Genomic DNA, 26,569 nt, shown 5'->3' with positions numbered 1-26,569 from the left:
GTGATTTCATGCTTGTACAAAAAACTTAAAATGATGAATGATATTTGTAGTTAACCTTGGTGTTGCGTGTTCATTTATCTCATTGTAAACAAAGCTGTGTTGTCATCTAAAAGTGATGTGAACCTAATCACTTACCTCTATTAACTGTTTGGCCATTTATCTTTATTAAAAGTTTGCTTCAAAAACAGTGAAATGAAGACAGTGAAATAATATGTTTTTTTGCCAGACCACGTAAGCGGAGCTGGCCAAGAAGAGTGAATGTCACTGACTGACTGACTGCCCCTAAACAAGTTATGCATTAGGATTTGTTCCAGATAGACAAAAACGTTGCTGAATACAACCTTCAGTTACTACTTTGTAGTAAGCCTAAACTAAAACTGTTTATGGTTATATTGCGACTATTTCTGGTGGTAGGCATCTGTGCATGTTTTTTAGGGTAAAATTGGCCAGATGAAAACCCCTTGGGCAGTAAAATTGTAGGGGTTTCCACGATTCTCTCGTCTTTTCACTTGACGAAAAAGTCAGTTATCGTCACCTATATAAATATTTATTGTATCATGTCATTAACGAATGAAAGAAAAACAAACGTTTTGTGCCATGAAATGTAATAGCTTTGTCAGTGTATATATTTGAACTTGGCATGATGTTAATGCATGATAAAAAATGATCTAATGTCTAAATGCTATACCTACTCAGAGCATAGGTTTAGCACTGTGGTGTAGTGGTTAAGGACACTGCCTCCCATGTTGTGAGACCTGGGTTTGAGTCCAGTGAGAGCCTCATTGGAGATCACTTTTAATTGCGGGCCACCTGAACTAGGCTTGCCTGGTTCCTTTTCTGGTTTGTATCACAGTTTTTGAATGAGTTTTAGTAGGAAACCTTTTGACATTGTGGCAGGGACTTCATTTAGCCATTTGGTTAAATTACACACAAAACCGTTTTAGCATTAGGTTTTGTGTGTGTATTATGTTTGCTAAGTGTTGCAAGTTTAAAAATGCATAATACATGCTTTACAAATAGACAACCCTGTTTTCCAAAAAAGGAACACAGCATTAAATGTAAATGCAATGATGTGCAAATGACTTACCCTATATTCAAAAGAAAATAGTAAAAAGACAATGTATCAAATGTTGAAACTGAGACATTTTATTGTTTCATGAAAAATATACACTTATCAGCCAGAACATTATGACCACTGCCAGGTAAAGTGAATAACAATGATAATCTTGTTATCATGGCACCTGTCATTGGGTGGGATATATTAGGCAGCAAGTGAACATTATCACATCAAAGTTGATGTGTTAGAAGAAGGACAAATGGGCAAGCGTAAGGATCTGAGTGAATTTGACAAGGGCCAAATTGTGATGGCTAGACGACTGGGTCAGAGCATCTCCAAAACTGCGGCCATCCACGGAACAATGAAAGAAGGTGTCCTGGTCTGATGAATCACGTTTCCTTTTACATCATGTGGATGGCTGGGTGCATGTGTGTTGTTTACCTGGAGAACACATGGCACCAGGATGCACTATGGGAAGGAGGCAACCTGGTGGAAGCAGTGTGATGCTTTGGGCAATGTTCTACTGGGAAAACTTGCCATTTATGTGGATTTTACTTTGACATGTTCTACCCACCTAAGCATTGTTGCATACCATGTGCACCCTTTCATGGCAACGGTATTCTCTGATGTCATTGGCCTCTTTCAGCAGGATAATGCGCCCTGCCACAAAGCAAAAATTCAGGAATCAGATCTCAATCCAATCAAGCATTTGTGGAATGTGATGGACAAACAAGTCTGATCCATGGAGGCCCCACCTTGCAACATGATTGGGTTTTAAAAGATCATTCCAGGGAGGATGAGTCTGTCAGAAGTGAGGATGGGGAGGGGTTCACCACTCTGCGAAAGACTGCATGGGCAAATAGTGCAACAATTTAAGAAAAATGTTTCTCAATGTAAAATTGCAGAGTTTGGAGATCTAATCTGCAGAAAGGCCGAAAACCAATATTGGATGTCCGTGATCTTCAGGGCCTCAGGCGGCACTGCATTAAAAACCGACACGATTCTGTATGGACTCAGGAACACTTCCGAAAACCTTTGACAGTGAACACAGCACGTCACTGCATCCACAAATGCAAGTTCTAACTCTACCATGCAAAAAAAAAAAACATATATAAACAAGATTCCGAATTGCCATTGCATTCTCTGGGCTCAAGCTTGTTTAAGATCAACTAAGGCGAAGTAGAAAACCGTTCTGTGGTCTGGTGAATAAAAATTTTACATTATTTTTGGGAATCATGGACGAAAGAGAATAGGAACCATCCGGCTTGTTATCAGTGCACAGTTCAAAAGTCAGCAATCCATGATGGTATGGGGGTGCGTTAGTGCACATGGCATTGCATTCTGTTTTTATTAGCATTTTACGCTGCGTCACAACTTTTTTGGAAATGGGATTGTAACATAAAAATGACTATACCTTGACTGCATAGAATTCACATGCACATTTAATGCTGGTGTTATAGACCAGTGTGGCTAACTGCACAGTTAATTACCATGATAAATGTTTGATGAATGGAGAATAAGATTAGACTTTACTTAGTTTATTAGAATTCATACGTAGATCATTACCAGACATTTACCAATATAAACTAAGTTATCATTACGTGATTGTGGGCTTCTGTTGGGCCCCAACAGTAGAGTCTTGTCCATCGGCGCTGGTAGGGCGGACAATATAGTATACAAGCATCCATTATCAAAACATTGTATGGCCTTTTGGCACGTTCATTAACAATGCAACGTTTCTGTAGTGATGCATCTGTTAATACCTACATTTGAGCTTTCGTGTTGCATTACCTGATTACAATATGGACATACTATGGATATATTTCATTCAAGGTTAATAATGCGGTTATAACCTGTCTTAACATGTGTCTGTTTATGTGTAATAATTGTGTCATGGGTACGTGGTCAAGGTAAATCGTTATAAGTAGATGCATTGACATTCAGTATAACATAAATGTTTACTTAGTGCATGCACGTATGGATCACTTTACCCTTGTCACTAACACTGTAACCTTCAGCTAATCAATTACTGCTAACTGCGAGTGAAGAAGTGGCACAGACGATTTTAAAGATGCCCAAGGGAGAGAAAGCAGATGAAGAAAAAGAGGTCACTGAGGTCAGACAGACATAAACTATGCAGGGTGTCTAGTGGTTAAAGTTAATGAAAGGTAACGGGTACAAATCCTCAATGTAGAATTTTGTTGTTGCTCCTATAAGTCAGTGGTCCTCAAACCTCTCCTGGGGATCCCCAGCTATTCCATGTAATAAATGTATTCCAATGCTAGCGCACCTGAATTTATTTGTCAACTATTTCTCAAGCCCTAGACTGCATGATTCAGGTGAGCAAGTTTTTAAAGGGGAAAGCTGTGGAACCACAACATGTAATGTACATGTAGGGTAGTGTACTTAATGCACATGTAGCGCCAACTTATTGTGCTCTATGGGTTTTATTTTTACAGCAGATTGCAAGTGTCACTTGTCACTGAACCAGCATAAAATGTATTGTCATTTAATCAACGCCATATGGTGAAACGTCATATTTCTACCATCTTGGCTACACTCATATTTGAAAGGTATCACAAATTCACCTCAGAAACAGATGTTTCAATTCTCTTCTGAACTTTTCATTTGTATAGAGAGATTAATACCTATGTGTGACACATTCAACTCAGTAAACACACACCAAACACTTAAAGCACTAGCCATTACATTTCACAATGCCTCTGAAACAATTAGTGCCACACAAAATCAGCCAGTAGATGGGTATAGTTGTATAGAATACACTAATCCGTCGCCATGACAGGGTATATATTTTATTCACATTTCTTCAAAGTACACAGTACGCTGTCAGATGAATATCCTCCCCTGCTTCAACTACCATGACTCAAAGCAGATTTCTCCCCGGTGCTGCGCCTCCAAGCTTGCTGACTTGCAGATCCCCAGTATGTAACCAGAACAACCAGATTGACACAGCTTTAAACTAGAAATGCCTCTATCAAGTTTCTCCACACAATTGTAACTCAGACATTGATTAGTGCAGTTTGTTTAAAGGGGCCATATGCAATATATTTTACTCTACTACTAGCAGAAATACTAGCAGAAATGTCCAGAAGACATATGCAGTTAATGTTTTAAAAAAAAAAAAATCTAAATTTGTTTTCCTTATATATTCCCCATCTCAACTTTCTCGCCGGTTTGTCTATTTTGCTTTAGACATTTGCAATACTATCCCCTGACCTTAAACCACCCTGAACTAGCTAATATTACTATGGTCTTGTTCGGGAAAAGAAGAGGAGGAGACATGTCATGTTATTGTTTAAATTTAAAACATTCTTTAAAACATTAGAGCAGGATTCTACACAGTGCCCCTTTAATAGATTTTACAACATTCTGCTTCACATGCTGATATTAACTGGTATTATTGGGTCTAGACACATTTTCTAGCTTTAATATAAATCTATCAGTGTTGGTGTTGTAGTCAACTTGAGTTTAAAATGAAAATGTCCTATGAATGCTTTCAAACATATTATAACTACAATTGGGAACATCCCAGTCTGTTTGTGTATATGTGTGTGTGTGTGTGTGTGTGTCTGAAAGCAGTGGGGAATGCTCAGTTGATTCAGTCTGTCAGTGTTATAGTATGCTATGTCAGATATGATTTGTCATGTCTACCTTACCCAGAGTCAGACATTACACCACCTACAGGGAGACTCCGGAGAATTATATAAACACACTGAGGCGTCAGCAATACATCTTTCAAAATCAATAACTTTGCTGTCTGTGATTTAAAAAACTCTCAAATATCAGCCAATAGTTACTTAACCCATGTTACAATAAATGAATAATCATAAAATACAGTGCAGGTCAAGGTTTCAATAGCAAACTAAAACTAAGACTGAAATTACACATGTATAAAACATTTTGTGTACTTACAACAGATATAAAATACAACAGATTTGCAAAACTATTGGTATTGATGCACAAAATACTTATGACATGGGACATTACTGACAAAAGGGATTATAACAAAAATATATTATTTCAAAGGAGAAGGGCGAAATAGAGTAGAACATAAAGGACAAATGTTGGGGGTTCACTATTCAGCCGTTATTCAAGTCAGATTACCCAAAAAGCTGGTATGAAAGAACACTTTATATGGACCACTAGAGAAGAACAGGGCAACCAAGATTTCCGTCTCTCACCAGAGGCTGCCTCCTGTCACACTTCATGGATTTCAGTTTAATCTCCTTCCATTTTAAGTGCTTTAAGGCAACTGCAACTGAAGAGCCATAATGTCTCAAACAGTGCATTGAGTGACATCCTGATATTTCCAATTAAAAAAACAACTTCAGACAGGTGCAAAGATTTTAAAACCAGAAATAAAACTGAAAATAACTTTTAAACCAGAAGTTTTAAACCTTTAACCTCCAGCTATCCTTGGGTTGCAACTGTGTATCTTTGGAATTATGTTCCTATAAAACTAACCTGTAAAATATAACTACATTCAGTATATCTATACAACCAGTACTATTTAATTTAAACATGCAATCAGTGATATAACGTTGTACCTTCGCGTCTCATTCTTATGTTGGTCCTTAATGAACCACTATGCCCGGATCTGATACTGGCATCAGAAATGTGTCTGATGCTGTCCAAAAATGGGGGATTTGGTTTTGGCGTTAGCAAGTCAATGTAATGCGCCTATACCACTAAAGAATGGCCTCATTCAAGAAATCTTTTTGGAAAAGATCTCAGATTCAAACGTTGGGAGTGACTTCTATGTGTGATTCATGAAACTCTCTTAACTGGTCGAAATGAGCGTAGATGTCATCGCAGATTGATAAATCGGATAAAGCCATGGAAGAGAGAACGCCCTGCACCTGTCCTTATTTTACATATGACACACCTGTAATGTATGCGGGTGTGGTGATCAGCAACCTATGAATTGACAGATTTCAACATAAACTATAGCCTGAAATGGCTAATTAACCATTCGTCATTCTCCATGATGAATTCAGCGCAGTTCCGAACACTATTGTGTCTCTGCCCAGAGCCGATGTACTTTAAAAGAGCAAGCTCTGCCATCATTAGTGTAACCACTTGACCCAGAACCACTGGTTTATTTATCCTCTCACTAATCAATTTAAGACCTGTTAGCTAATCAAGATGCCAGCCACCGAAATTATCGATCTTATTTTTTGACGTTTCATCAAAAACATCTCTTCACAAACTATATTTATATTGTAAAGGGTTACATTTAGGTCGGGGTTTAGTTTAGGCAACACAGTACTGAATACTGAGAAATAAAGCAAACTCTTAATGCAGACTGTAAAATGAATCAATAATAATCTCACAGCGAACCAGTTGAGTTAAATTACAAACGTGTCAAGCAATGGCTATCATTTTCCAGTATACTTGTTATGAAGATTGATTATCAGAAGGGTTGGTTTCATTATTTTGCAGTCATTTTGCATCTTCTTTGTTTACAAGTCTTCTGAGTATTGGATCAAGAAAAGCTGAGGAAACTCACAATCCATAGATGTTTGTTTTACAATTGTATACTGAATAGATTTTACTGATTTACTGTATAAAAAGAACATAAACTATTTCAACTAGATACACAGATGCCTGCCGCTGTGCTGAATATGAATGAAGTGTCATGGACATGGAGCTGCGATTCTTGTTATCAATTACAATGTATTTTGTCTTTTCCTACCCACCACAGTTATAATGCTTGTTAATATGTCTCCTTACTTTTTACATACATTTTTGGACATCAATAATTGATGACATTTACACATTAATCTTTCGAAAAATATCAGTGTCTCATGAACTTAATTTTAAATACACATATGGCAAATGTAATCTGTATGAAATTTGCCATGAAACTTAGGTAATATTATAACTGTATAACATTACATGGTCAAAACCTGCTTTCCTACCTCTTATTACAAAAACATAGAGGGTTCTCTGTTGTGTATTTGACAGTTAGTCTACACCTGTTGTTCAGGAGACGTGTGACAAATGAAATGAAAGATCCCTGCTAACAGACGTAAGCATTAAGCCTATAACAAACACAATGATGTGTTTCAGTAAGAAAAGCAGTAATAAGTACAGTTTTATACTGTGAATTACATTTGTGTCTTCCTACCAAAGGTCATAGTTCATACTTTCTTTCCCTTGAAGAATAGATGGATATACAACTGGATTGGGCAGTGTCAAGAAATTACAAACTCGCCTCCAATCCAATTGTGGTAAATTATATGTCTTTATGTGTATAACTGTGCCTTACATTCAATAGCATTTCAAATTGACTGATTTCATTTAATGGCCAAGGGCCGATATTTATTTGACGAGTTGTCATGGAAACAGGCTTAGATATAGTGCCGTTTTACGACTGATGGGCATCTGTTGAGCGGTTGCATGTGAATCAGCCAAATGGAGTGACTTTGTGTTTTACAGCGCTTATGGCCCTCATTTTCCTGTTCTCCACTTACATTTCACATTGCTCCAATGTTCAGAACAACCTGACACTAGCCAAGCTCATTTCCTCCCTCCTCTACTCCCTGTCTCCTCTTCGCTAACTTCACACCTGCATACACTCAACACACGCACTCTCGACTACTGCTGGTATTTGGTTTGTAACACACTAGTGTATTGCAGGCTTTGTGGCCGTTCTAGAGCAGTGCAGCCTCAGGGATCAGAGCAGGATTTGCACTTTACTTAGGCTCCATGACTGCTTGGAAAAACTGCATGTGAAAGTTTAATCTGTTTACACCAAAAGCCACTGCCCAGTGTTTCCACATGAAATATGACATATAATTACTTACAATATGATTTAAAGAGTTTTTCTTCCAAAAATTGGTTATTAATGAAGGTTGTTGAAATGCAGCTTTTCTGTGGTGGAATTGTGTGGGCTCACCGCAACAACAGAATGGTGTGGGCTTTTCTACTGTGTCATATATTATATTTATCCATTTCAATGAGAGTTTAAGCATAATTTAATATGAGAGTCAATGCAGAGGTGACCATCATGATAGCACGCAGACTACTCAACAGTCCTCAAAATGTATACTTCCAAGTTACTTCCAAGTCATATAGTTCATATAGTTCATATAGGTAGCATCATATAGTGCTATCCATTCATCAGCGCAATAACATCATATATTGCTACCTATTCATCAGCGCAATAACATCATATAGTGCTACCCATTTATCAGCGCAATAACATCATATAGTGCTAGCTATTCATCAGCACAATAACATCATACTCTTTCATCTGCGCAATAACATCATATAGTGGTACCCATTCATCAGCGCAATAAGGCTTGCATACAAATGAAATGCATGCTGTGTCTTCTCTATGCCAGGTGTCATGCTATTCCATGAAGGTCACAATACTCCAGTCATTTTATGAAAAAGGTAGGACTAATTGCAACAGAAGCAATCTCAACTGATTTTGCATCCTCAATATGTACTGAGTAAAAAAAAAAAAAAAAAAAAGATTCCCATTAGGGGATGTTTCAAAAAATACCCAAAAATAGCCTATTCAAACACCTATTCATTATTTTTCTCACGTGAATAGGGTAACATTTTAATCTTTAGATATCACCAAATTACTGAGTTGATTACTCACATCAAGACAAACAAAACATGTTTTTCAAGTTTTTTGAAATTGTTTGTTAACATGGGCAAACGTTGCATAATCTAATTACGTATGTGCTAATTTGCATAAATACCACAACAGATCTAAGCATTGGGTATAGCCAGGTGAAAATGTCTTGTTGAATCTTGCTGACATATAACAGTAAAATACTTAATGTTAAGGTCTGAATGGAACCTATTTAGGCTACTCATGAGTATTAAAACGTAGAGGCAGGAAGAGGTACTTTAAACCAGCCTTTATTAATTATTATTGCAGAGATGGGTTTTGGAAAAAATAAAAATTGGCTGGATCAAACATTCAAATTACATACACAATGCACCGCTAGAGAATCTCATCTTCATTCTCGTCACAGGCCATCTGCATTGAGTTTGTCCAGCTCACTCCCCTGCAGTGTCCACAGGCCAGGGTGCATTCTATATAGTTTTTTTTACAACTGCATCTCAGGGTGCTGCAGTCAGACTGGCAGCTGCACCTTATGACCTTCATAAGCTTCTCAGGAGCAGGAGGTAGGTTTGTCTTAATTGGCACAAATCCCTCGCCACACTTTTGACTCCATAGGACAAAGTCCATCTGTAAGATAAAATACACTTTATTAACCCTTATGCAGGAGATATTGATATTGTCACAGCAGCAATGAAGTACACAAAATGACACAATAAACATAGAGCTATAGCAGAAATCAGAGTTTCAGTAAAATTCAAATGTACCAGATGTTGATCCCTTCCATTAGTGTACTTGTAAGTACACTCGCAGGCTGTGGTACTTTGCTGCTCCTGATGTTGGTGGTAAGACCTGTGGCTGAATGTAAGCAGAACTGGATGCCACCTTCTCACAGAACCGATGATATCGGAGGGAGTCCAGGGTGTCTGTAGATCTTCCATTGTAGAGAATCACCATAGCTTTCTCTCCTGCTTGTAATACATTTTTTGTTTGTCTTAATATAAGTAATCAACTCAGTAATTTTCATGGTGACATGTAAAGGTAAACATAGCCTTTTTTTAGCCCATTCACATAAGAAAAATAATGAATAGGTGTATGAATAGGTTATTTAGGTATGTTTCTAAACGTTCCCCTAATGGGATTCCTAGTTTCTTTTTCTTTTTCTTACTAAGGACATATTGAGGATACAAAATCAGTTGAGTTTGCTTCTGTTGCAATTTGTTCTAGGTTGACCCCCATTTTGGCTTAACATGACTGGACTATAACATTGTGTTGCTCTCTGTACCTTGCTAATTCTACATCACCAACCTGCCTGCTTTAAACCTCAGTCTACAAGATGACATGATCAGTAACTGACTGTAAATACCACATGTCTGGAATAGCTCTCATTATGCATATGGTATTATACATACTACTACAATAAATGATTGGAATAGTTTTGGTTACATACATGACCATCCCGTTATGGTTATGTTCATGTGTATAGACCCTACAAAAAGTTAAATAAGATGTTCTGTTAAGTTCTCATCAGAACGAAACACCAATCATAAACAATATTCATGCGTCCGAACTGCTGATTAGCTAAAGTAGCACTTCCTCTTCCTCTTGGTCTATGACAATTATGAAGTAATCTGAGATAAACGTTAGGATGCTTTTTAAGTGTTTTTTTTTTTTTTCAATTTCATACTGTACACTTTCGGAAAGTCAACCACATTATTAGAGTTTCCACTTTTAAAAGTGCAATGTTCACCTATTCTCTAGGCAGTTACTTCATATTACAGTTCAATACAGCACTTTACCTAGTATTAATGTCCCAACTGATAGTAGGCCAGGCTTCATAACCATATAAATGTGTGATGCATAGCAGCAATCACTATCCAGAATGCACCCAGCCATGTTTACTTATCCAGTTTATTATTCATTACAGATCACTCTCTGGATGTCTCCCCTTCTCCTCCCTTCTCCTCCCCCTCCTCTTCTACCCTCCTCTTCACGGGGGTTGTGGTGGCCCTTGGCACTTGTGCAGACAGAAACCCACTTTAGAAGCTGGCTCAATGCACCAGTCACCACAGGATAGGTTAGGACAACAGTTGGCTCTTCTCTTTCTGGTTGTGTATTTGTGTTTGTGGGTGCATTACTGTGTTCTCCCTGACAGTCTGCATGATTTGGATGCTTCAGACATTCCGCAGGATGGACCTTCGCTGAGGTATTAATAGAATGGATCCGGAGTTAAGCACAATTGCTCTCCTTCCACGCCTCACACTCCCACACCCTTATCTCTCTCTCTTTCTGCTTCCCTTCATTCCTACTGTACAGTTATCCTTCATTTACTCTCTCTCTCTCTCTCTCTCTCTCTCTCTCACTTTCCGTTATTTCTAAAGTACAGTGAATGTAATCTTTGTGTCAGTGCATTCTCATCTAGAGAACGCACATAAAATTCTCCCTCCTTTCATTTACTCTGTCTCTCCCTCTCTCTGTCTCCCTCTCTCTCAGAGCTGCGTGACTCAGCGACAGGTAATGTAGACAGAGCTTAGGTGAATTGCTTCGCTTTACATCTCTCACAGAGAGCAGAACTAACACGCCTCCTTTAAGCCCCAGCTTGCCTGACATGAACACGTGGGACTCAAGTATTCAAAAATGGTCTCATTTAAGATGCCAACGAGAGTTGACCTTACCACTTGATGTCCTGGCAATTCCTTTCCTGAGGCTGACCAGCTGCTCCTGGACATGATCCATATCAATCAGTGCATCCAATACTATCAACCACTTTGATTTGCTTCTGAGCCCATGCACTGTCACCGCGGTGACGCCTCTTCAGCGCGGAGGCATTCTTTAGTCAAATCAATAGGACCAATCCAATTAGTCATAGGAGGACATAACTGTATGAACAGTGCATCAGATTAATTTGAATAGGCAGTCCAATTTTAGCCCAGTGACATAATCCACAAATCAGCAGAAGTTGGATATTTTAAATGCAGTAGACTTGTCCCCATCTCGTTAAGTATTTTATACAGACAGTCCATCACTGACAATAAATCCCAGACACCCCTCTCTCATTGGTCGGGATGGACTGTGGAAATGGTTGGCGGTCAGTAGCTTTTTGAGCACCTCATGTTATGGATTTTGTGCTTTAGTCCACCACCATCATCTGGACTGTCATGAAATGAGTACCTTCTCTCATTTTTAGAGGTTAAATAGTTTGATATTTACATCCACCTCGACCTCTGTTAAGGATGCAAATGTTTTTAAAGATTTTAATGTGTGTGTATCTACACATAGTGTAGGAAGCATAAACTGACCAAAATATGCTTCAATGTCTCATCTCTGAGCAAAGTCCAGCATTAACAAATGCTTTGTTTGTGATACTAAGACAGTACAGCATGTGTTTGTGTGTGGTAATATGTGTGTGTGTGGTAATGTTTGTGTGTGTGGTAATGTGTGTGTGTGAAGATCTATCTTCCATGCTCCAATGAGCTAGTATAATCCCAGACAATTAAGATCAAGATTGCAGTGACATTCACCATAATCACAGTGCCCTTTTGGAATTGGCTCTATTTGGTCAATTGAAACAGATGACCCTGGGAGTGATTTGCCTTTCCCAAGAATTTGCTAGCGCCATTAACCTGGACGCCCTTTGTAGTTTTTGATAGTCTCCACTCTGCACCTTCAATCTTGCCCATACCAACACTGAATAGATCCTTGCCTAGCAACCTAAAACTGCCCCAAGCAAATGCTTAGCCACGCTCATCTCTTCGTAAAGAGTCTGGAATTTAAACTGATGATCTAACATCCTAATTGGCTTTAATACTCAGATTGGTTAGAGACACATCTGCAATGAAAGGAGTCTCAGACTGATAGCGCAGTGGGCAATTTTACTTTTCAGGCAAAAACGGCCAGGATTACAATACAAAGCTGCTCTTATCCAGATCAACTGACTGTATTGAGTGCATTCATTATTATACTGGACTCCATGGAACTTGCAAGTTGTAGTTTGTAGTTTTAGCTGAACGACTGAGATGCCTCATCATTTGCTAAAAACCTAAAAACACCATTACAATCCAAACCTTTTTTAATATTCCGTGCTATCGCAGTTACATAGATCAATTCAGTTTAGGGCAATCCTTAAGCCCACTCATCATTCTCTAGAGAGTAAGGTTGTTTGTCACCAACTGTCATCTCCATCCTTCCTTTTCAACTGCCAGGGCAGAGCAGATGGTTGCCAAACCCCAGTCGACTGAATGTTTGTGCCATGAGTGCAGCAAGATCTACAGACTAATTTCAGTCTTCAACATTTATTTATGAGGGGAATAAATGTCTAAGTGAAAGTGAGACCTGTAATTTTTGGAAATGCTAAATCCAAACAAATATGATAGTAGTTCACAATTTTGTCTGAACTTATTGGTATCAGAAGTCAGATATTAATGTTGTATAGGCAAAAATGAACAATGCAAAACATGCAGACTTAAATTTTAATGAACTCCCTCTGAAACAAGGCCAGTCAAAACTGTTGTGTTGCTAAAAACAAGTGAACTTGTGCTGTTCATTTCTCTGTCAATTTTCACGTGTTTATATTTTTGTCATTTAAGCAGAAATTTTGAGTTTGAGGGAAGTTCATCCACTGTTAAATTGCTCACTGACCGCACTGTGTGATTTGGCAACTCACTACCAGGAAGAATGACCTCGGCAGAGTACCTACCCAAGGTTAGAATTTTCTGGCAGACTCGGCATAGATGAGCCAATCAAAAAACATGACTGCTGAGCCAAAAGAGCTGCCAATAAAAATGAAGATGCTACTGTTGCTGCTGACATCCATCCATTGAGCTAGGTGTGGAATGCATCTTCTGAAACCCTGAGGACATGGACAAACAACATCTGCCTAGTGTAATCTGTGTGTATATTTATGGATGTGTGACAGACAGAAGGGGAGAGACTGACATAATCCCAATAAAGGCTGACCTCAGGGACATTACAGAGTTGATGATCATTGATGAATTGTATTGATTAAAGCCATAATGCCAGTCTGAGATCTCCCTGACTCAGAGGAGACTCCATAATACCCACAGCCCCTGAAAAAACGTGTGCATAAATTAGACATCATGTACATATACAGCTCCTGAAAAAATTAAGAAACCACTGCACCACTTTTTCTTTCCTTTCCAAAAAAGTTGAAAAGGAAGGTTTTGAGTGAGGAACAGAAGGGTTAAAATCAAGAGACCACTGCAAATTGAACACATCTGTTCCTCACTTAGAACCTTCCTTCTCGACTTTTTTGGAAAGGAAAGAAAAAGATGCAGTGGTCTCTTAATTTTTTCTGGAGCTGTATTTTGAATTACTTCAATTGTTAATATAATTTTAATTGTGCCCAGTTGACGCACCTTGATAATGTGATGCTTGGGGCAATTGTTTAACGCTAAGTTTGCCATTGAGCACATTTCATTGGAGACACAAACTATAGGTCTTCAAAAATAATTTAAAAAAGAGTTGGTCACAGCCATGGGATGAGTCATTTTGAACTGCAACTGGTCTGTAACCAAAATGTCAGTTACGTTGCTAGCAAAATTATTGGAAACCAATTACAGATTGAATGAGTGGTAAACCAGATCATCATTCCGTTATCATTTTAAATTGAGGTGGGTATGTTTGCGGATTCAAATTCTTTCTTCAATGAAACGACAAGATCACCAAAGGCAAGTATATGGTTGATTTATTGGGGGGGGGGGGGTGCATTTCAGAGATGAATCAGGATCCAAAATGTCACCAGAACTCCACTATACTCTAGGCCTGTGATTTCCAAGACAAATAGCTAGCAGTTCACGTAAGTTATTGAGCACCATTTGTTCCGGTGAGGGACAAATGCTGCAATTTTCATATTTCAGGCAATTTCCCCGACCAATAAAATTGGATGAGGGACAGTGTAACTGGTTTGGTCTGTCTGAGTCAGGCGATTTCTCTGGTCATTCTATTATTTTGACAAAAATTACATTGATTGCTAGGCACTTTTTAACCTTCCTGGGTGAGTGCAGAAGAAGGCCTTTACTTACGTCCTAAGCATAGGGACAAACTTGAAACATTGAAATCTAAATGTAATGACTCCTGTGTGTGTGTTCGTATGTGTGTGATAGGTGTGTGCACATACACAAATGCTAAACAAATGCAAATCAAAACCGGTGGCTATGCTAATGCTAATACATATAACATGCCTTCAGTACAAGTCACACACATATTACACACCTCAAGCATCTGACAAGCATGACTCTCTCAAACAGTGGAAAAGTAATGTACTATGTTAAGTACTATGTTAAGTACTATGCTATGTACTATGCTGTGTACTATGTTGTGTACTATGTTGTGTACTATGTTAAGTACTATGTTATGTACTATGTGGTGTACTATGTTATGTACTATGTATGTTAAGTACTATGTTATGTACTATGTTGTTAGCCAGTTCAGTCCCAGTGTGAGGCCACTGCAGTGCTAGCATCCCTCTAACTGCCCTTCAAATATAACTGATCTCTGCAACCCCTTCAGGCTGCAGCCTTACCTTTCCACAATGAATCTCTCTCTTTCACACACACGCACACACACACACCTATATTCACAAGCAGACCTAAATGCCGCAAAAGTGAGTCAGACTTAGGCCAAATATTTACAGGTACAAACATAGCATGAACCAGTCAGTGTGAACAGAGAGACAGAACCCCTCCCAATCCCCCCCCCCCCCCCCCCCCCCACACACACACACAGAAAATATTGATTTTCAAAGCTACATATCAAACAGTTTACTAAAAAAGATATACCTCCAAAAACTCTGTGAACTTAGACTGTAATAATGACACAACCTGACTGTGTCATCCCACAGACTTACCAACACACACACACACACGCACGCACCTGTATTTCATGCCGGTTAGCTTCCCAGTGGACTCTTTCAGGGAGATGTGATGTTGGGGTGCGAATGCCCCAAAGCTGCGTGCTATGATGGCCACGGTTCTGAACTTTGTCCGGACAGCATTGCCCGGGCTAGTGGCACTCTTGTGATCCCCATTACCACGTTTCATGTGGGGGTCCGTACAGGCTATAGAGACCTGCATGGCCGGGCTGAACTGACCAAACGAGACTTTGAGAGAATTATACAGGAGAAGTGGATGACTGGAGATTTCAAAAGATCTAAGAAGACATGGAATATCTCAGAGCAACTAACTAATAAAACGTCTCAATCTTTTGTTTGAATATCCTAGTGTTATTATGTCCTTTCTGACATTAAATCGATTGTCTTCTTTCTGTGTTCAAGTGTTGTTTCCTCTGTTTTCTTGTTCTGAAACTCAAGAGTCGTTGCAGGCTTTCGGAAAGCTTTTGGTTGAAGATGTCTTCTGTAGCTTATGCTTTAGGCCCTTATCTTCGCTTTGAGGAGAAAAGTCAGCCCTTGCAGGAGAGAAATTAAAGAGACTCATTAGCTGTATTTTTATTCCTTCCCGTCTTATTGGTGAGAGGATGTCAGAGGGAGAGAATGTCCGCCTGCGGATGGAAGCCTGCCAGAGACGGAACGCTGAGCAGAGTTCCAGAAGGGCTGGAGAGATTCCAGAGGGATGTGATTAAAGCGCAACCTGATCAGGTCTCTGTTCGGTTCCAGCCGCTGACATGGAGGAAGGAGTTTTGAGGGGGTGGTGGGGTGGGGTGGGGGGGTCACAGGAGGGATGAGATGGGGGAGGATGTGGGTTGATCTCCGGACGGGTCAGGGTGCCCTGTCATTCTTCTGATATCAGCACTTTTTATCGATGGCGCTCCGCTCTCCTGGTTCTTTTCTCCCCCTCTTTCTCTCAGAGCCTCTTTGACGTTCCTTTGCTTCAGCGTGCTGATGTTAATGTGTGTCACTAATGTGCATCTGCTCCAGATTCCCCCCTTTACTATCCCAGTCTGTGTTTACATTCTCTTTCTCCCCGTTAACAATCTCTCGCTGTACTCTTCATTCATTTCGCTCTTTCTCTTCTTTTCTTTTCTTTCGTCCTCAGCGCTACAGCTCCGTCTCCCCTGGTTCGCCTCCTGGCAAGCATGTCATGCAGCACAGCACGCTCTCTCTCTCTCTCTCTCTCTGACCATCTCAGTAGCGCTCTCTCTGCCTGTCTCTCTGACTCCCTCTCCCTAGCGCTCTCTCTGCCTGTCTCTCTGACTCCCTCTCCCTAGCGCTCTCTCTGCCTGTCTCTCTGACCATCTCACTGGCGCTCTCTCTGCCAGTCTCTCTGACTCCCTCTCCCTAGTGCTTTTTCTGCCTGTCTCTCTGACTCCCTCTCCGTAGCACTCTCTCTGTTTCTCCCTATCTCTCTATTTTGACTCCCTCTGCCTATTGCTCTTTCTCTCTGATTGTCTCTCTCTCACACATTTTGTCTATTTATGCCCATTCTTCTGTCTCTCTCTGTATTCTCTCTCTCTTTATCTCTTTCTCTTGGTCCTTGAGAGTATCTGCCTTGCATTATCTCAGTAGTGTTACTGATAACTATCAGGCAAATCATGATTTAGGCAAAACAGCAAAATAACAACACCCACCCACGTGTTTATGTGTTTGTTGTGTGAGTGCGCTAAAGGGCTAACAGAGAGTGAATGGTTACGTTCAGCTACTGCGAGTTCAGCATATTCTGGAACTTTTCACATCAACACAACTCGGCTAACATACAGGTAAATGCAGAGCAAAAAAAGGCACTGTAGATTAATGTAAAGAGTGGAATGTGTTCATGGTTTTGTGTAAATAATGTGCGTGGTGTGTTCTCCATGCTGGTGGGAAGTGGGGTTGAGTGTGTGTAGGTAAATTGCGATTGTACATGTTCATAACAGACTCCATCCACTTGCTCTCTAGTCATTTTGTTTTGGGGTTGTTGGGATCATAACATGTTGAACACTTCACATGCAATGCTTAATATAAATAATGGTACATTTCTGGAGAATCTTATGGGCGAGGAAATAGCTGCTTTATTCCACAGTAATAGAATTCCTCAGAAAAAAGTACTGAACCGTATCTTCTGGACAGCCCAAAAAAACATTATGAACAGTAGTTGTTATACGTGGTGTCAATGTTTCCGGCTCATTAACATATTTTGAGGTGTGGCTTATGAAAAGCTGTATTTGTTGTAAGAATGTGTTAACATTTTGACTCCTTTGCAGTGCTTCATCAAGGGAAAATGTTGAGGGAACTTATAGAACACACTTAGAACAAATCTCTATTTTATTTGTTTTGATGTTGTTGTTTGTTATCTAAAAAAAATTATATACTACTATATACTATATACTGCATCATATGTTGTAGTATTATCAAATTACTCATCCAATCTGCTCGCCCCAATCCCATGCATTTCAAGTATGTATGTATTCATGAAACTATGTTTGTATAGTATTCAATGTATGTACTATGTGTATGTATGTATTCATGTATGTGCGTGTGTGTATTTGTGTGTATTAATGACAGAGTGTGATGAGTAAGAGTGCCTGGTCGATAACCCTTGAAATCCCAACAGAGATTAGACACAGAACCTCCTCAGGGTTTGTGGAGCACGGGCACAGACGGGCTTATTACAAAACACATACATTGGTGCACAATCTCTCAAACACATAAGCTCTGCCCCCACCCCAAACTTAAGAAGGAAAAGAGAATAAAAGAACACGTATGAAAGGCTTCCAATCTTAAGTCTATTAAAAATTTATCCAATCCAATTCCACTGAAGAAAACTGATTCCTATCCAATTCCACAGCCGGAATTGAAGTCAAACAGGATTCCCATGTTACACATCTCACATATTTTAATATAAAGTGTATGGCAGCGGCTGTTTATTAGTGTATGTTCTCCAACCAGAGGAATCACATATTTCATATTTGCCTTGAAAAAATGGTGGATCCTACAATAGTAGAGTTTGCTGGCTCCTTGATAGGTGGTTTTGGGAAGTAATGGGTGTTAAATGTGGATACCTGCTCTAAGCTCCAAGGGTGTCTGATCCAAGTGCTGGAAGAGTTGGATTGAGTCCTCACAACATTGTTTTCATTTAGGTTTATGGTTTGCCAAAACCCCAACCTTAAACTTAATAGTAGACCAATTGGAGGTTGGGTGACATTTGTAGCAACAATACTTTAAGCTAACCATGTTATCACTCAACGTTTATCTGTAACGATGGATTCAGAAGTGAATTAGAACATCTCAAAACGAAGTGAATTATGATATCGTGTTACCCAACACTGGTCATCCCAAGCAACAGTGTGCTGGCTTTTGTCCAGCAGCACAACGCTATCTCCTAATCTTACGTTTATTTACATTGTTAGGTTACAAATAGTGAAATAACTGCATAATGTCTTGTATACTGTCCTGTTTATGAAGAGCACTGATCAAAAGAGAAGTCTAAGAAATGTCCATATCAGACACATTAGGGAGTGTGTGTATGAACACCCAAATACACACACAGCTCCACAACTATCCTCCCATAACATTAGAGAGTGTGTGTATGAACACCCAAAGACACACACAGCTCCACAACTATCCTCCCATAACATTAGAGAGTGTGTGTATGAACACCCAAAGACACACACAGCACCACAACTATCCTCCCATAATATTAGAGAGTGTGTGTATGAACACCCAAAGACACACACAGCACCACAACTATCCTCCCATAACATTAGGGAGTGTGTGTACGAACACACAAAGACACACAGCTCCACATCTATCCTCACATAACATTTTCCCTAATTCACTCAGACTAATCACCCTGTCAGTCGTCCGGCCCCCTATTAGAGCTCAGAAGATGAAGTTGGGTCACAAATCAATAATGCGCAGGACCGCAAACACGCAAAGACGCACACAAACACACAGAACCCAAATGTACAACCGTGCTCTTTTATCCCCCAGAGGAAAAGTCAAAGGGTTGACAAATCAAGAGCGATCAATGCAAATGAAACTACAAAATGCTATTATGCCGGTATGGCTGTTGTCGAGAACACACTCCCTGTCTTCGTCTCTCTCGTTATCCATATCTGTAGGTATCAGTTTCTGTCTGTCTGTCTGTAGTGAGTCCTGCAGTCCGGCAATTGTCATAATAGCAGACAGGAGGCTGATAAGATAAATAAAATACACGATTAACAGCTATAGACAGTGTGTTGTTGTTTAAAAGTGGAAAGTAACAATGTGCTATGATACTACAGCCTTGTACTCTGTACTAGTGTGTATAACACTCAACAACACAAACACACACACGCGCTCGCACACGCACAGTAGGAACAAACCTCTATTTTCTATCCAAAGTAAAAGTCAAAGAGGTGATAAATCAACCGAAATCAATGCTCATATAACTATCTCATTTTATTATAGTCATATACACTCACCTAAAGGATTATTAGGAACACCTTTTCAATTTCTCATTAATGCAATTATCTAATCAACCAATCACATGGCAGTTGCTTCAATGCATTTAGGGGTGTGGTCCTGGTCAAGACAATCTCCTGAACTCCAAACTGAATGTCAGAATGGGAAAGAAAGGTGATTTAAGCAATTTTGAGCGTGGCATGGTTGTTGGTGCCAGACGGGCAAGTCTGAGTATTCCACAATCTGCTCAGTTACTGGGATTTTCAGGCACAACCATTTCTAGGGTTTACAAAGAATGGTGTGAAAAGGGAAAAACATCCAGTATGTGGCAGTCCTGTGGGCGAAAATGCCTTGTTGATGCTAGAGGTCAGAGGTGAATGGGCTGACTGATTCAAGCTGATAGAAGGGCAACTTTGACTGAAATAACCACTCGTTACAACCGAGGTATGCAGCAAAGCATTTGTGAAGCCACAACACGCACAACCTTGAGGCGGATGGGTTGAAAACACCACCGGGTACCACTCATCTCCAGTACAAATAAGAAAAAGAGGCTACAATTTGCATGAGCTCACCAAAATTGGACAGTTGAAGACTGGAAGAATGTTGCCTGGTCTGATGAGTCTCGATTTCTGATGAGACATTCAGATGGTAGAGTCAGAATTTGGCGTAAACAGAATGAGAACATGGATCCATCATGCATTGTTACCACTGTGCAGGCGGGTGGTGGTGGTGTAATGGTGTGGGGAATGTTTTCTTGGCACACTTTAGGCCCCTTAGTGCCAATTGGGCATCGTTTAAATGCCACGGCCTACCTGAGCATTGTTTCTGACCATGTCCATCCCTTTATGAGCACCATGTACCCATCCTCTGATGGCTACTTCCAGCAGGATAATGCACCATGTCACAAAGCTCAAGGTTTCTTGAACATGACAATGAGTTCACTGTACTGAAATGGCCCCCACAGTCACCAGATCTCAACCCAATAGAGCATCTTTGGGATGTGGTGGAACGGGAGCTACGTGCCCTGGATGTGCATACCACAAATCTCCATCAACTGCAAGAGGCTATCCTATCAATATGGGCCAACATTTCTAAAGAATGCTTTCAGCATCTTGTTGAATCAATGCCACGTAGAATTAAGGCAGTTCTGAAGGCGAAAGGGGGTCAAACACAGTATTAGTATGGTGTTCCTAATAATCCTTTAGGCGAGTGTAGCTGTTAAGACATTAGGTCTCTTACTATCACTCTTTCTGTACCCTGTCTACTTGGACTCACTAAGGGAAGTCTCAGAGGGGGAGTATTTATTTAGGACTCACTAAGTGGTGTGTGTATTAATTTCGGGAGGAGGGAAGATTGGGAGCTTAGTTGGCTTGCATGACAAGGTTAACAGTTTAGTAAGGTTTAGTTGTTTTTGTAGGACGGTTATAGCATCCCAGTGAGATCGTATTCATCCATTTACACTGAAGGGGTTTTAATTACCTGGTAAAAAAAACAAATGAAACCAAGGGTTTACTGCATGGCATAATTTTCTTCATAATTCAATATCAGTTCAAATGCTTTGTTGTTATGGGAATCATTGATTATTGCCTAAGTGGAAAATAAGCAAAAATACATAAAAATAAATAAACTTATCACACAAAATGTTTAAATCGATAAAGGATTTTAAAATGTATTTGCTATGTACAGTGTACAGTGAAACAATCTGCAAATAGATACAAGCGTTAATATAAATAATTAAACAAATATTACTAGTGTTGACGTTGTTTGTGCCCCACTGGTTGCCCTTTTCAAATGGCAATGAGGTGCTACTGTGATTGAACCACTAAAGGTGCTGCTGTAATTGGACATTGTCTTATTACTGTTTTTATTATTTTTCATACCAAATGCAATCTCACACTTGAGATTCATATTTTACAAATGCAATTGACAAATTTTGTGTATTTTAGAATATACTATGTAGGAAAGAACAAACCAGTAACATGACTGGTCTGTTTCAGTTTAGCACAATCTGTGAGAGGATGCATCTTTACGATATACCAGTCAGACAATTGGGGGCCTCTTGGGAGGCAGTGGTTGTCAACTTCTGGGAAAGGATTGGCTAGTCCCAGAAGAGCAACATTTATAAGAAGTTGTTTGTGCACCACTATAAGAGACCACAGCCAACTATATTACTTTAGATATTGCAGAAGAGAGTTCAGGTACAGTGAAACAAAATTAAATTAATTAATTATTGATATGAACAAACGCATTAACATGTGAATGTGCTGGGATATTAGAGGAGTACTAAGTCAGATGGGTTCTGCTTAAATAAACATACGGTTTCCTGAATAGTTTATCGGTAGCCTATTATGCTTTATTAAGTTTCTTTAACTCACAGACAAACCTAGAGTATCAGACACTGACCACATTTGATTTGACCACCTCACAATCTAGCAGATACAGGAGTTAATCACTTTTTGATATGATTTCAAATTCTATCTGGTTCCGTATGATCTGATGGAGATATGTATTTTGTGTAGTTATATATTTGGAAGGAGATCCGTTTCCGCTTCATTTTGTGGGCAGCAGTGTGCAAATACCCTGTCTTCTCTCACAGCCAGCTCTACCTATGGATGCCTCTCTTAATTAATCTGCAATAATTTTCTCTTTTTGTGAATTATTGAATTTTCTCTACCTTGGTCTCGTTCTCTGTGTCTGTTTCATACAAATTGGGAGGAGAGACTGTGAATGAAGACAGCCTCACTGTTAAAAACAGTCTTGCCTGTTGGGAAATGGAATGATGTTAAAAAGTAAGTGGTTTAAGCTTTGAATATTGGTTGTTTAAAAGTTTTTTCAGTACTGTACGTAAGACCAAATTCCATGGGTTTTGACGGCAAAACTTCTTTATTGCTTAAATATAATACTAGAATCGTACTTGTTTCTACTTTAATGATTTCAACTCAAATGTAGAACCCACCATTTTCTTCCTAGAGTACAATAGCAATCAATGCAAATGCAACTACCTAATTTTATTATGGTCATATAGTCAGTGTTTCTCCCTGTTGGATCCTCTGTGACTTTATCTGAGTCAGGCAGAATACACACATAATGTGTCATAAAAAAGAGTAATGACAAATAGGAAGTAGAAGCTCCATAGCAGAAAAAGATAACATTGTAAGCTCTTTTACATTTACAGCTATTAAAACAGTGTGTCTTGTTTAACTGGGCAATATAACAGTGGATCATAACTTTAGAAACGTACTGCTGTGCTATGGTGCATAACCCACCAACACGTGGACACACACATACCAGCAACTAGGCCTATAATATATGTACAATAGCATTCTCAGCTAACTCTGCACGCTAGCTTCATGTCACATGCCAGGCCCTTGTCCCACTGGATGCCAGGCGCTAGTCTGTGTTTGATTGGCTTGCAGCGCGTCCCCGTCCTCTCAATGTGTAGGCGGCATCTGAATGAATGCAGCCGCGTCGCAGCGCCATGGACCATCCCGCCGGTCAACGTTATCGAAGCGGACAGCTTCACTCTACCAGGCTAAAGTTGAATAAGGAAGGCATTGTTCCCACCACACACGGTCACATGTTACGGACATGTCCCTGTACAGTCACGGCTCCCCTGGCTGCCAATATTGGATAGGACAGCTGAATGCCACGGGCTGTCTGTGTGGCAAATGCTGTACCCTTCTGTACTCGCCACAGTCAACACCTCCTGGCAATAGGAATGTGCTGTGCCTGCGGTCACGGGCAAAACCGACATACGAATGCTAGAGCGGACACAAGTTGCATGTGTTGAGATCAAGTGACGCAATCGTCGTGACAGGGCATTAGAGAGGAAGATGTAAGGAGAGAATGGAGGTAGGAGGAATGGCGAATGGGATAAAGGTTGTCTGCCTTTCTCTCCGCCTTGCAGAAAGTGTGACGGTAACAAAGACCTAAATAAAACCAACGGAAAGGGATTTGATCAGAGCAAGGCTTTTAACCCTAATTGCACCTGTAAGGTCTCTGGATGAGAGTATTTACGATAGGCATATAGACAGGCAGAGAGGCAGAGTGGCAGAGAGGCATATAGGCATTAGGGATATGCATTGGACCATATTTCTATTATAGTATGTGTTGTTATTTAAATAGTATTCGGTTAACTGAAATACATGTTTTTAAAAACTACTGATGCCACATAACTACCACTACTACATTACGCCTGAAGGACTGGGTGTTGTTCTCATGTAACATGGGCTTAATGACCATTCGTGTGACAAAAAAGCGATTCAGTGTATGGAGGAAGCCATGTGGTTGACGCGCAAAACCACAGAACTAGAAGACAATATTAATCAACACAACATTGAGATTATTGGATGGAAGAGTCTAGAGAAGCTAGATAGCTAAGCTAGCCAGCTACTTGCTATTTGTTAAAATTTTCTCCACTCTCAACCGCCTTTCGATTGCACAACTGAACGTTACTCAGCGTTTTGTGGTCAAATCATTTTTCCGGAGGTAACATTAATTCAGTAAATATATTCCATCTTCCCTTAAATTAGTTGACTTTCATCCACTTGCTAACAGTAGGCTAAGAAGTATACATTGCATAATTTTGACTGAATGGGCCTGACCCAAACTACTACCGTTTGATTGAGGAACGTAAACAAAAAACATGTGTGAAGGAGCACGTTATAAAAACGACTTAAAACATCATACTTTTTATAAATGTCATGGTATATCTTCATATGTAAACATTTTAGATTGGAATTTTAAAAGTATTTAGAAAAATAACATTCAAGTCTATTTCAACCCAAAAAATACGTATACGTGGGGAAAAAGGGGGTTAATTGAATACACACACTAGTATTCGAATACTAAATACATTTCTGGTATAATATCCGTGCCCATCCCTAATAGGCATTGAGGCAAATAGGCAGAGAGTTAAAGTCTGAGGGGAAGAAAGAACAAAGGATGTTAATTTTGTTCATAGTCCTGCAAGGCAATATCCCTTCTGTGTTCAGTATTCAGATAAATTACATCTGTCAAGGTACAACAACAATGCCCTGCAGGCTAAAGGAATCTTGGAATGACACCATAAACCTTTCCATGTCAACAACAGTTCACTGACAGTTTTCCCCCAAAAAATGCATCTAATAGTAATTCATCCTCATAGCCCAGTTTGACTTATTAGAACAATAGGTTCCATCTTCCAGCAAAGAGATGGGGAATTCATTTCGATTGGCATTAAAACGAGTCCACACTGGGATTGAACGCCCCGTCCTCTGAGCCCAAGGCCCTGATTAAAAAATATTCTGGATAGTACTGGGGTTTAACAAGCAATTTTGAGGGCTAAAGTGTGTGGTTTAAAGGTCATGACCTGATGGTTGTTTGTATGTTGTTGTCAGATTTATTGACATTTGGGTTAAACCAGATCAAAGTAGGATGACAAATGTATGACAAATAACAATTGTTGGTACATTTTTAGTTTGATCTGAAATGTACTGCTCACCTTCTCGTTGTATACCATATGGATTCAGGCAAAAGGCTTTGTATGTCATCACAAAAACTACCATACACAAACATTTTAATACAACAGTCTATTTTACTTAACAAGCACTGCCTTGAAACCAACATTGCAGTAGGTAGCTTGTATACTGCCAAGGTATGACTGCAAGCTGTCAGTTAATGGGATTTAGAGCTTTTCACTATTCATCTAAGGGCAGATATAATTATATGATTTAACTTTTATTTGTGTTTGATGTTGGCAACATGCCTGCTAAATGGGCATGGCGAATGAACACACTTCACTGGTGTTCAGACTGCTTTGACCAAAAGTTATGGGAAGAGTTGCATAATACTCTGATGCAGTTGTCATTTAAATACATCAAGACTGGCAGTAATCCAGTAGAGAATGTATATATTTTCATAGGGCACTCCAGTGGGAATAGAACACACAAAATGTGCCATGATGAGTGTGCTGCACCAGACACACAAATATGAAGAGACCTGAACCTGTAAAACGTACACAGTTCATGCTAATTAGCTTGACATTTTTTTTGACATTGAGATAACAATTTCTCGAACCTCAATGTAATGAAAGACAGAATGGTTGCTCTCAATGTCATGTTTTGTTTAGTAGTAGATTTGCTTGACAAATTCTCTGCAACACTGCTCACTGTGTACATGATTCACAAACACACACACATCTCCTATCTCCACTTTGGTAGCTTGTCTAAGCTTAAAAGGATTATGGGTAGTATTAATGGGTATTTTTTGGTGTGTTGGTAATTAAAAGTCACACACCGCATGATTGCTTGTTGACTTACATGACATTCAACACACATTAATTGGTTACAACTCAGTAAAAGTTATTTCACTAGCTATAGGAAAGAATAAGACTTGAACGTAAGACAGCTTACCAAGATCAACAGGATGTGACCTTATTCCGTGACATGCTACCACAATCTCAATTTGTTAATGTGACAGACAGGAATTCAAAGACTGGCAAAATGAATCAATGGTGAACGTTCAATTTACACAATCACAGTAGCTTGAATCCTACTTCAACAGATTCCAAAAAATGTCATTTGATTGATAT

General features: G+C 39.5%; 1 protein-coding gene across 3 annotated transcripts in view; it reads right to left on the bottom strand.

Annotated features, from left to right (window-relative positions):
* kcnab1a (potassium voltage-gated channel, shaker-related subfamily, beta member 1 a) overlaps positions 1-26,569 on the bottom strand; it is a 169,583-nt gene that overhangs the window by 86,479 nt on the left and 56,535 nt on the right. Inside the window, exon 1 of one of the 3 annotated variants that reach the window (XM_013131371.4) lies at positions 15,555-16,802. The exons of the other annotated variants lie outside the window; for them this stretch is intronic. Coding sequence (XP_012986825.2) covers positions 15,555-15,754 — 200 coding nt within the window. The 5' untranslated portion in view covers positions 15,755-16,802. Of the gene's footprint in view, positions 1-15,554; positions 16,803-26,569 lie in introns of those variants that run through there. 3 annotated transcript variants of the gene reach the window in all.

The sequence above is a fragment of the Esox lucius genome, chromosome 1, assembly GCF_011004845.1.
Source record: "Esox lucius isolate fEsoLuc1 chromosome 1, fEsoLuc1.pri, whole genome shotgun sequence".
In the NCBI taxonomy this organism is placed as follows: domain Eukaryota; kingdom Metazoa; phylum Chordata; class Actinopteri; order Esociformes; family Esocidae; genus Esox; species Esox lucius.
This window is presented reverse-complemented; position numbering and strand designations above follow the sequence as displayed.